The 11,486-nt window shown below is 49.3% G+C and overlaps 6 protein-coding genes across 6 annotated transcripts; 3 read left to right on the top strand and 3 right to left on the bottom strand.

The window, feature by feature from the left end:
* The first annotated feature begins 236 nt into the window (after positions 1-236).
* FVEG_05023 (hypothetical protein) lies at positions 237-1,472 on the top strand. Its single transcript, XM_018893013.1, has one exon. It carries the CDS (start codon positions 341-343, stop codon positions 1,358-1,360), a length of 1,020 nt encoding a protein of 339 aa, XP_018749820.1. The 5' UTR covers positions 237-340; the 3' UTR covers positions 1,361-1,472.
* Positions 1,473-2,206: 734 nt separating this feature from the next.
* Positions 2,207-4,566, top strand: FVEG_05022 (hypothetical protein). The gene is made up of 4 exons (XM_018893012.1): positions 2,207-2,685; positions 2,763-3,009; positions 3,078-3,529; positions 3,581-4,566. Exons 1-4 carry the CDS (start codon positions 2,425-2,427, stop codon positions 3,668-3,670), a joined length of 1,050 nt encoding a protein of 349 aa, XP_018749819.1. The 5' UTR covers positions 2,207-2,424; the 3' UTR covers positions 3,671-4,566.
* Positions 4,495-6,855, bottom strand: FVEG_05021 (hypothetical protein). Its single transcript, XM_018893011.1, has 3 exons — positions 6,675-6,855; positions 6,493-6,576; positions 4,495-6,386 (listed from the first exon to the last, which is right to left on the bottom strand). The coding sequence occupies exons 1-3, from the start codon at positions 6,693-6,695 to the stop codon at positions 4,803-4,805; spliced, it is 1,689 nt and encodes a 562-aa protein (XP_018749818.1). The 5' UTR covers positions 6,696-6,855; the 3' UTR covers positions 4,495-4,802.
* A 619-nt stretch (positions 6,856-7,474) lies between these two features.
* FVEG_05020 (hypothetical protein) lies at positions 7,475-9,150 on the bottom strand. The gene is made up of 3 exons (XM_018893010.1): positions 8,503-9,150; positions 7,866-8,452; positions 7,475-7,804 (listed from the first exon to the last, which is right to left on the bottom strand). Exons 1-3 carry the CDS (start codon positions 8,573-8,575, stop codon positions 7,694-7,696), a joined length of 771 nt encoding a protein of 256 aa, XP_018749816.1. The 5' UTR covers positions 8,576-9,150; the 3' UTR covers positions 7,475-7,693.
* On the top strand, positions 8,360-9,122 carry FVEG_15587 (hypothetical protein). Its single transcript, XM_018904755.1, has 2 exons — positions 8,360-8,950; positions 9,015-9,122. The coding sequence occupies exons 1-2, from the start codon at positions 8,657-8,659 to the stop codon at positions 9,108-9,110; spliced, it is 390 nt and encodes a 129-aa protein (XP_018749817.1). The 5' UTR covers positions 8,360-8,656; the 3' UTR covers positions 9,111-9,122.
* A 1,120-nt stretch (positions 9,151-10,270) lies between the features above and the next one.
* Positions 10,271-11,342, bottom strand: FVEG_05019 (hypothetical protein; the record flags this gene model as incomplete). Its single annotated transcript, XM_018893009.1, has 1 exon — positions 10,271-11,342. The coding sequence occupies one exon, from the start codon at positions 11,340-11,342 to the stop codon at positions 10,506-10,508; it is 837 nt and encodes a 278-aa protein (XP_018749815.1). The 3' UTR covers positions 10,271-10,505.
* Positions 11,343-11,486: the final 144 nt, after the last annotated feature.

Here is an 11,486-nt window from a genome sequence, read left to right as displayed (position 1 = left end):
TTTGGGCTTCAATTAGTGAGCCAAGATGAAGATATAAAATTCCAAATCTTAGGTAACCGAGTAGAGGTAACTTAAATTTTCTCTGTCAAACCGCTAAAGCTCTTTTTGGTCATTTCTTTTGATAGTTATTACATCAGACATCTTTTGCAATATCAACTCTAAGTCCATGGACCTACCTATCCAGCCAATGGATCTTTTGTGGAACCAAGATATGAACATGATTTCTACTCCTTCTTCGAGAACACATTTCCAACTTACACCTCCCGCCCACATACATATCTCTGACCACAATATCTAATATCACCCCTTTCATCAACAAAACTCGGTAATCCGCTCAAGAATGGCACCGAATAAGAGGGGAGGGAAACAGAAATCGACCCAGTTCGTCGACAAAAAGAATGAGGCTCCCCCTTCACCATTCAAGCGGCCCCCTGAGGTCCTTGAGCCCTTCATCAACGCTCTGGACAAGAAGCACGTCTATGTCACACACATTGATAACAAGCCTGCCGAGTTCAAACGAAAGATCTTCCTCGTGCCTGTTGGCATGAACATTGTCGTTGTACTTCTCTTTGTCCTTCGCATGTGGTGGATTCTCCCCTGGTACTGGTCGCTCATCATGACTGGCTTGGGCCACGACAACGAAACCACATGGAATACTGCAGACTCAACGTGGTCCGAGATTGCCTGGGAGATCGGCAAACGTTCTGGTACAATGATGATTGATTTCATCCTATTCATCTTTGTCTGGCCCTGGCCCGTGGAATTTGTCGCTGGACGAGCCCGTGGTAATCCCTGTCAATGGCGATGGCAAGTCGGCTTCCGCGAGCAGGAGATTTATGTCCGTCGAAGCCGAGAATGGGATCAAGCTCTGACTGACATCTTTACGGATGAAGGCTCCAAGAAGATTCTGCTCACATACATCAATCATGCCACGTCTCCTATTCTTCAAGAGCAAAAGACCGGATATCTCCTAATGAACGGCCACTGGGATTTGGATTGGGCACGCATGATACTCGCACATCGCCTGGTGGACAAGAAGGAGATTGCACTCGAGGCCTTCAAGAGCGTGGTTCTTGTCCACCACGCTGACTATGGTTGGATAGTTTATGATGTTCGCGGTAGTGGTGCGTCGAGTGAGGATGAGCGACGTCGACAAGTCTTTGCATTCCGAGACGTGCTCATTGCGCTTGGAAAGGAGGACTTGTTCTATCGCTGGGTTGAGATTGTTCAATTCGAGGCGACACAGCCGGGCGGATTTGGTCCAAAGGAACAAGAGGCAGCGGCCAAGAGAATCAGGGAGCTATTTGAGAATGAGAACATCGACTTTGATGAACTTTGGAAGAAGAGCGTTGGAATATAATTTTTAAAGAGGGTAAACATAATTCATTTACACAAACAACACTTCTTGCTCTTTAATCAATTCCAAAAATATAAATAAAGTAGTCAAAAAGAATTATTTATTTTTATTCAACTACTTACATACTTACACGCCCAGCACCCACTCTATAGCGGTGGATCTACTGCGCGGCCGTGTAAGCTGGGCCGTTCCTTTAGGCATCCTTTCATTTTCCCCTCAATCTTGTAAATAGAAAATATCCTAGTGAAAGGGATTTGTTCTTCAAGCTAAACTACTGACACCTATTCAATGGTACTCGTTAGGAAATGACACAGCTACGTGGTTTTCCCTCCCTACACTTTAGAGACCCCGTATAAGTTACCTTTCATGCCTCCAACCTTACCGAGGTGGGAGACTCATTCCTCTTTTTCGTATACTTAATTAAACCAATCCTCAAAAATCAATTATTATTTGCAAAGTCTTTTGCGTAGAGAGTCTTTATTGTCTGCTGCTTTTTCGTTCCTGTGTCCAAGCCACTCACTGTCTCACAAGACGGATCATCGTCGGCTGACGGATGTTCAACTAGACTACCCCTGCTTTAGCTGCTGAAGCAAAAGAAGCCAGGTCGTTTTTATCAGTGTCTTCTGGAAGGCATTGGGTCTTCATTTTAAATCAAAAAGGTCAACTAGAAAAAAGGCGAAAAAAGGGAGAATCGGCCCATATCGATAGCATCAATAGTTGGTCCTATACCCCCATGCAAGGACATTCCGTCCCCCAACGGCTCAGCGATCTATTGGCTCCAACAGCTAATGAGACGCCTGTAACTTGGGGAGCTCATTCACTTATCAAGAGTAGCCCGCGGGCCCCAGTACCAAACCCCTAAATTCGAACGCGCAACTAGCCCCGTTCAGGCTCAGCCCAGTCAATCAAAGTTCCAGGACGGGACATCCATCAAACTACTAACCTACCCCTTCAACCTCATCTCGACGCCCGAGAAACGACTTTGCTGTCGCTCCCTCTCCTCCACCTCCGTCTCCGTCCTTTCTCTCTCTCTCAGCACCAAAACTAATCATCTTTATCTGCTCGAAATGTCCTCGGGATTGACGCGACGCCGCGGTGCTGGCGGCGCAGGACCTGCAGCTGAGGGCGATTCCAGCAACGGCACTGCCCCTAGAACGAGCACACCAAGCGCCAGGGACAACGGACCCGAGACGAGCTACGAAAGCACAGAAAATGGCCACAAGATCGCATTCGACCCTCGCGATATCAGTGAGAGTGCCGAGCGGAGCAAGCAGCCAAAGCTCACCCTCATGGAGGAGGTCTTGCTACTTGGCCTCAAGGATAAGCAGGTAGGCTGCCACTCGTGCTCACACACGTGCCCTCTGTCCTCAAGGGAACAACACCTCTGACTCTCGAATGCTCACAGGGCTACCTCTCTTTTTGGAACGACAACATCTCTTACGCCCTTCGAGGATGCATTGTCATCGAACTGGCCTTCCGTGGTCGCATTGCAATGGAGAAGGATGCTTCAAGACGCCGATTCCCCCTCGCAGACCGCAACATCGAGGTCATAGACGACACCCTTACTGGCGAGGTTCTTCTCGACGAGGCTCTCAAGATGATGAAGCAGAGCGAAAAGATGAGCGTCGCAACCTGGATTGACTTGATGAGCGGTAAATTACCCTGTCCACCATTCTCCCAGTACTGAAGCAATCGTCGCTGACTGCCTTGCCAATAACAGGCGAGACCTGGAACTTGATGAAGATCGGATACCAGCTCAAGCAGGTCCGAGAACGGCTCGCAAAGGGCTTGGTCGATAAGGGCATCCTCCGCACCGAGAAGCGCAATTTCCTCCTTTTCGACATGGCAACTCATCCCGTCGCCGATGGTGGTGCTAAGGAGGAGATCCGCCGCCGGGTTCGCAACATCCTTACCCAACGGACCGTCGTCCTCAATGGTAGCCAATTCCTCCCCGAGTCGCTCGAATTCCGTTATATGCGTAGCATCGCCATGGTTTGCGCCGCCTACGCCGCTAATGTCCTCGAGAACGCCCTCGCATCCCTTGGCCACGAGGCAAGGGAACGGGCTTTTGCGCAGACCGATGATTTACTCGCCGACTACAGCCAATGGCCGTTCGGCAAGAAAGCCACACAGAATGGCATTGGTGCTAACTTGCCTCAACTCATTAACGAGGTGGGTAGTGTTTGATGAATGCGAGAGTTCCATAACTAACAGTAACTCCAGGAGGTCAACAGCGGCAAGGACAAGGAGCTCCAGCTTGAGGTGGTTGCGGCTTGCTTGAGTGTCTTCACTAGACTTGACTCTCTCCTATAGACGTACTCGTGCAAGCTTCATGCGTGTCCACCACTGCCGAACGTGACGTTTGGCTACACCTTCGTTCAACTACCCAGCTCCCAACCAGGCCAAGCCCCCCCTCGAAATCTCTTGTTCCAACTATCCGATCCTTATCCCTCTTAAACCCATTCTCACGAAATGACTTCGACGACAACCGTCTCAAGGCTCCCTTCGCCCAACTCACACCACCGCTATCATATGGAGCAATTCCAGGGAATTGGAACTTGCCTGCTGCTCAATTGAACAGGTTTGCAGCTGGGTTAAGACATGAAGCACTTGGGAGCTTGGCCAATCGATTAACTCAGCGCAAAGTATCATTTTTGTTGGGCGCTTGAACAAGTGGTGTCGGTGGTAGGACTCACTCCATAACTCACCCAAACTTCTTCTTTTAATGTCCTTTTTATTTTTGTCGGGGCTTATCTATTCGTCCTTTTTACTTTTGGGAAACAAAAAAGGAGGTGGACGGGATGACTATGACTCTGACTCTGACTCTGACTCTGACCATGGCTTTGTTGTGTATGTGTGTGTGTGCTGTCGATGCGTTACTTGGAAGGCTAGGGAAAGGGGGCGAAATCCATAGGTCGTTTGGTGTGTGAAAGGTAGCCGTTTTGTCGTCGACTTGGGTCTGGTATCTCTATTGTAATGAAAAAGAAAATGTCACAGACAACCTTTAAGACACCCTGCGACGACGTTTGTCTATTATGAAAACTTGGAACCCCGAGATGTCTGCTCTTACATCTGGTGATGGACTTGAAATAGTTTAAGTATGAATGAACGGCTTGGATCTACACACTCAACGCAAGGATACTGCAACTTTTGATAAGACATCTTGGGGACTTGCGCTACTGGGACTTGGGGCTTGAACTGGCTTGACGACACCTTCGAGACAGGCTCTCTGGTTTCGTATAGTGATGGATTATATCAACTAAGGTAGTACATGCGTCGCCGAGCTAAGTCCTGAAGATGTTTTTTTATGCTCCTCTCCTTTTTGCCGACCATAACTCCGCCAGCGCCGTGTATCTTGAATAAATCGAAGGGTAAAAACTCAGCCAGCCTTTCTCTTCATCTTCCATCTTCCACCTTCCCCTCGCCGCGTCATAACTTCTTCGGTTTACTTCTTCTTGCCCCCAACGCCCAAGCTTCCCTCGAAACCAGGACGGCTCTTCTTCTTACCTCCGGCGGCTCCACCCTTCTTCTTCTTTTTGCCCGCCTTACCGAGCAGCTTATCATCCCGTCTTTGACGCAAGTTATCCTCACGTTTGCGTTGACGGTCCTTTTGAGCCATCTTGACGCCATCAGATCGTTCGCGCCAGGCCTTCTCACTCTTCTTCTTGGCAGCCTCCTTGCGCTTCACGGCACGCTTCAAGAGAGCTTCATCGTCGCGGATCTTCTCACCCTCGGCACGACGACGGGCTGTCAGCCAGATGTCTTTCTCCGCGATGTCGGCACGCTTCTCGGGGTCAAGCTCCTGAAGACGCTTTTTCTGGTTTTGGACCTTGATAAGGGCTGTCTTGGGGTCAGAGGGCCCCTTCTTCTTGCCCTGGCTCAGCACGTGGCCGAGATCGCGTGAAAGTTGAGCACCATCACCAAAAGCGACACGGCCAAATGTGAAGTTGCTAGCACTCTCGTCGAGTTCAACCGCGGGGCTCATAACACCTGGTGAACTAGATGCCAAAGCCTCCTCACGCTTTCGCTGCTCCTCCAGCTTAGCCTGCTTGCGCATCTCCTGCTTGTGGGCTTTTCGAGCCTCTTGCTTCTTTCTTCTCGACTCAATGAGCTCTTGGCGTGTGCGAATTGGCTTGCCATCAGGTCCGTCAGCTTTTCGGGCGGCACGAAGCGCTTCAATTTTGGCAGCGAGACGAGCTCGGATGGCAGAGGTGTCGGCAGGGAGCTTAATAGACTTGGGTTTCTCTGAAGGAGGAATAGTGGATGAGGTGGAGGTAGTAGTGCTGCCAGGCTCGGCGGTTGTCTCCGCGGGAGTAGTCGTGGAATCGTTGGTGTCAAAGGTAGGAGATTGTGGCTCGGAATCATTACTTGAGTTGGCGGTGGCCTCGTCCTCATTCTCCAGACCCGAGATGTCCATAGGTAAAACCTCGCCGTCACCGTGGGCTGTTGTGTCTTCCTCCTCCTCGACTTCCTTTTGCTTCTTCGCGGCTTTCTTCTGAGCCTTCGGTGTCGGAGTTGGCACGTCCTTTTTCTCGGCTGCAGGAGTCTCTGTCTTGTTGACCTTCTTCTCAGCCTTTTTCTCAGCCTTCTTCTCCTTCTTCATTTCCTTCTTGGCCGCCCTCTTCTCTTCCCTTTTCGACATCTTGGAAGAGGATGTCTCAGTTGTGTCCTTAACCTCGGCCTCTGTCTCTTCGTTGAGCTTCTGCTTCTTGTTGGTCTCTGAAATATCCTGGGCTTCTGTCTCTGTCGCGTCTTTGCGCTTCTGCTTCTTATTGGTCTCCGCTGTCTTGACCTTGAGCCCCTCGCCAGGCTTCTCCATCTCTACACCAGGGACAGGCTCATGGTCCTCCCAATCATCTTCGTTATCAGCATCGTCATGCTTCTTCAACTCACGCAGCTTTCGCTTGTTCTTGGCCCGTTCATCTAGGACTTCCTTGGCATTTCGATTCCGCTCGCTGTCGGGATCCAGCTTTCCGCGTCGGGCATCGGCAGCCTGTTGTTTTGTCTGTTTCTTCTTGCTCCATTGATCCTACGTTTGTATTAGCCTGATTCTGATTGATTGCAATTCATGTGATGTGTCGTTCCAGGCGATGATGATGTTGGCCATTACTTGAGAAGGCATTGGTTTAACATACACTGTTGTCTTGCTCATAGTACATCTTGGCTGGGATGAGGCCAAGGATGCCCTCGAAGGCTCCGCGTTGGCCGCTCAGGTAATCCTAAAAGCGCAAACAGTCAGCTTCAGGGTTCCCTATCGCCATGATTCAAAGATGTGTCCCATCACAGGCGGGGCTGGAGGGCATTTGGAAGAACGGACCTGCAGCTCAGACTCTGTCATATTAACTGGTGGTTGAGAGGTTTGGATATCAGTGGTGCCGCGATATCTCCAGTATTAGAGCAAGTCAGCTATGGAGAGTCGTGGCGATGAAATGCCCTCGATAACAAAAAAGAGGTTGGAAAAGAAAGCTCGGATGGCGATTTGCTGCTTTAGTTTTTCGGGGAGGATCGTTGTAATTTTTTTTCCTGAGCCCGCTAAAGAATGACCAGCTTTGTGTGGGGAAGGCCCATTCAAGACAGTCGATCCACCCCCTGCGGTTAGCGGGTACGTACCGACGCCATATTCAGGGTCCACTGAGCCTCATCAAGCATTCATTGTATGAGTCGAATCGATCGCAAATCGTATTATGACTGGGGAGATTCTAAGTTTGAAACCCCTTCATTGAGCTGCGTTTATACGATCTGTCACTCCACAGTTTATGAGTTGCCCCTGCAGCATCATACCTACCAGGTAATGCTGAAAACCAGGGCCCTATGGCGTTTCTTAGATCCAATGTCTCCAGGCCAAGACACTTACGTCGTGAGTGTGATCTCAGAAGAGTCGCCAATGGTTTCAACCAGATTATGTGTCACTGAATCACAGTCACCACTTAATCGGCTCCCCTTTCATGGTCATAGGTCTGTGCTAGTTATTTGCTACGTCGCGATGCTTGAAACTTTGGACCAAGCTTGGCTGAAGTATGGATGGAATTCGATGATGGCCATAAGTAATCTAAGTGCGATATATCGCCACTTATCATCGAAGTCTGTGCCGTCCTGATTCCTCACTAATCTCTCAGATTTCCATGCTATGATGAGATTCACAGATTGCAGCTGGTAGGTCGTTCTTAAGACCTCATGTGAGAAACTTGGAACATGGGCTAGAAAACCAGGTTTAGACTTGTTTCACTTTACGCCTTTCTGTTCAAATTATTGAACAATTTGAGTCTAGATAATACCTGAGCAATAGCCAAATCATATGCTTTCATGAGAATTCGTATGTCATGCTCTTAGTGCCCTTTATTTCTTCTTGCCCTTCTTTCCAGCGGCAGCTTCTCGTCGACGGGCCTCCTTTGCCTCGAACTCGGCCTTCTTGACCTTTTCTTGCTCCTCTCTTTCTTCGCGCTCCGCCTGACAGTATGTTAGCAAGGCCACCTTGTGAACATAATAACAGGGTACGTGGGTGACTCACTTGTCTCCGCGCGGCGTCAAGAGCACGTCGCTCGCGGATCTCCTTGAGACGCTCCAGATCGGCCCGAGACTCATCCGTCTTGCCTTGAGCTGTCAAGCGCATGTGTCTCTCCTTAGCAGCTGCAGCCTCAAGAGCTTCACGCTCACGTCGGCTTGGTGCTGCTTGCAGATTCTCGACACCATCTGTGATCTCGTCGACACCAGAGGACGCCGCTTGTTTGCGGGCCTTCTTGGAGTGATTGGGGTTTGCAGGCATATCGTCATCCTCTTCGCTTTCGCTCTCGTCCTCATCGCTTGATGGCAGATCGCCAACTTCGACTGTCTTGGCCTTCTGTCTGGCTATGGCAGCCTCCTTTCGAGCCTTCTTCTCGGCCTTTCGAGCCTCGCGTGACTGCTCTTGGGTTTGTTCCTGGGAAGGGCCAGCACCAGAGTCATCCTCGCTGTCCTCTTCCTCTTCGGAAGATTCCTCTTCGGAAGACTCTTCTTCATCGCTGTCGTCGTCCTTCTTGTTTGGGTCGACAGCCCACATGCTAACCTCGTTTCCGTCGGCATCGAGAGGTCGGATATCGCGAGAAAACTTCTTACCACCTAGGAGTTTGTCAGTCTGGTTGTTGGGCACGTGCTCGTGGTCAACATACCTCCTCGTGCGGGCTTTCGAAACTTTCCTCCTCGGCCACGCGAGCCTCCTCCAGGGGGACCACCAGGAGCCATGATGGGTAAGCTGTGAGAGAATAGGGACGAGGGAGGCGAGCTTTTTGGGGGGGCAGGAGTCTATCTCGAGACTTTTGTGTTATGACTTGTTCAGATCGTTTAGGTCGGGATATTCTGTGTTGTCGATTATCACGCCGTCTCGCAAATGAACGTTTGTTTGCTGGTCAACCTTGTTCAGCAGGGCGGGGTAGCGGGGTAGCTAATGACGGCAGCTCTGATAAACGAACAAGCACGAGATGGAGTGATGGACTGTTGGTCAGGAACTTTTGGGTGACGTTGCTTCTCTTATATACGATCGCAAATCGAATTTCAAATCACTGCAGGTGGAATATGGTTCAGAATATAAACCATCTTTTCCCTCGGAGGTTTATCAAGGTGAATGGACAGAAGTGATAGGCGTATAGATCAAGTGCTAATAAGAGAGTTTTACGTCGCACAGAAGCCTAATTATAACTTAAGTAGAACGCAGAAAAGCAAGACCTGGCTGGTATGGCCCAATCCTGAGTTGTCCACTGTACAGTACGTCGAAGCTTGAAATAAAACAACGGTATCCCTATCGAGCCTTCCACTGGTTCTCTACATCAAATCGAAGTGCAGCTTACAATAATTCAGTGAATTCAACAGTTGCTGGAGACTTTCAGGAACGGGCTGGGCGGCTGGGCGCTGGAACAACTGAACGAATAAGAGAACCCCTGTTTGTCGTGTTTTGATCAGCTCACTCACTGAGGGGTGTGTTTGCAACGACCATACATGAATTGTTCGTCCGTCGTGCACGCGACGCAAGTCTAATTTATATTGAAATCTCGACTCATCCGTTGATTCCACACAGAAACAGCCATACAAGGTTTTGGCTTCGGTTGTATTGAGGTAAATTTTATTCACCAAACCTTCAGAATGACTCCTACTTCCTGTGTAAATAATGGATCTAATTCGGTCTCAGGCACTTTCATGAGATGGATGGACCCCTAGGTACCTAGGTAGGTACCTAGTGGCTCTCGGCGCATCTATCTTCCACTCCCGCTTTTGGCGCCCCACCCAGGTAAACAAAACCACATCGACTGAGCCGCGATTTTATCTCTTTTTTTTCTTTCTTCTTCAACCTACTAGAAAAACTGAATCCTTCAAATTCACTCTGGCTTTCATTACACCATGGAGGTACTTGGAGGGGAAACTGGAGGAAAGATGAATTGCCGCTGACACTTACCCTCTGTTCTGCTTGTAGCTTTTGCTGCGTTGGGAGAGAGAAATTTTGACGCGGGACATACTTTTCTTCCACATCTTTCGAAGATGAAATCATGATTGAGGTGAGTTTGAATATGGGAGAGCATGGATACTTGCTCACTGTGGCATACTCGTAATTTGATGCCTACTTATGCGCCATGCTACCCTCATATTCCAAAGTGACCATACGATAAATATGCCTTGAGCAAAGGGTGTATACGCTAGTGGCATTTCTCCTAAGATCTGCAAACCTTTGAGACCTAAATCTAGGGATAATCCCAAAACTCTCTTACCGCATGCATTCTTCATTTAATGGAGATTCTCAGCGATATCAAGTTCGACGTCTGTGTTCGAGATCAATCATGCTCTTGTTGTGAGAATCTAGGGACAAGTCGACATGTTGTGGTACCTATAGGGTAAGCGAGTCATCATAACCACTCCTCAGGGCAATTAATTAGACGGTATATTGATATTGGTGGTCAGGTTTTGTGGCTGGTTTATTTTGATCTTAAATATTTGACACTAATATGGCCCCGTTCTTGAAGGTTGCGATGCCAATGCCGCCGACCTATCTCGGCATATGCGTCAGATCAACTAATAGACAGAGGTTTCTCTTAGACAAACCACACCTCCATATCTAATTATCTTCGGGCCACCAAGCATTCTTTACAGGTTTTGTGTTCAACAAAACTTACATGACGTCTGCTCCCTAGCGTTTCTTGCTAAAGAACCTGTCTCTTTTGTCAATAAGATCCGACAACGCCAGTAGATACCGTTCATCCTGCGCTCGTTTCTGAGCACTTGGTCTGGTCATGATATATTCTCGGCGTGATCTTCGCCAGTCCCTCAGCTCTTTTCTATACCGAGGGCTCCCAGATGTATCCGTCGGCCCGAAAATGTGGTTCGTGTCCCAAAACAGTGCTTTGATCTCACTGTCATGTTGTTCACTGCGCTCGCGGAGCCTATCAGCATGGACCGGATGCTTCCAGTCGAGTTGGTGCACATGATACGACGGCAGGTCCCAGTAAGGCTCGGAAGCCGTTTCTGGATTGAAATTCTGTGTCGGTGACACGATCGTAGAGGTTCTGGGTGGCTCATCTGGGCTATCGCCTTCTTGGGAATGACGACGAGGGGGCGCGAGGATGTCAGAGTCGTCGTCGCTTTCAGAACTAGAACCAGAAGAGTCTGAGGACAAACAGCCGTGATCGGGAGATGTAACTGGGGTTCCCGGCTTATCGATATCTGAGTCGCTTTCAGATAGACCATGCTGTGAGCTACTATCGAGTTCTGAGCTCATCGACAACGTGCTGGTATTCCTAGACTCGGGCAGTGGTGACAGAGGCCGTTCAACAGGGAATGCTGCTAAATAGGCCGAAGGGATGGAGGACTCATCATCAGGATCGTCATCGTCACTGACGAAACCCTCATCACTCGCTAGAACAGAGTCCGTCAGGTCGCTGTTGAAGAAAGTCAGTGCAGTGCGAGAGTCAGGGAAAGCGAAGCATGACTCTGAGCCATCATGACTGGTCATGCTAGAGTCCGGCATTTCTGCTCTCTACAGAAAATGGTACTTCTCATATGGGAACCTTACAAGAAAATCCCATTTCGAGACAGCGAGCAAAGAAGTATATAGGTTGTGAGACCATGGAAGACCTACGGGAGACAGCAAACAGGTACGGTTTGAATTTGC

The sequence above is a fragment of the Fusarium verticillioides genome, chromosome 4 (genome assembly GCF_000149555.1).
Source record: "Fusarium verticillioides 7600 chromosome 4, whole genome shotgun sequence".
In the NCBI taxonomy this organism is placed as follows: Eukaryota; Fungi; Ascomycota; class Sordariomycetes; order Hypocreales; family Nectriaceae; genus Fusarium; species Fusarium verticillioides.
This window is presented reverse-complemented; position numbering and strand designations above follow the sequence as displayed.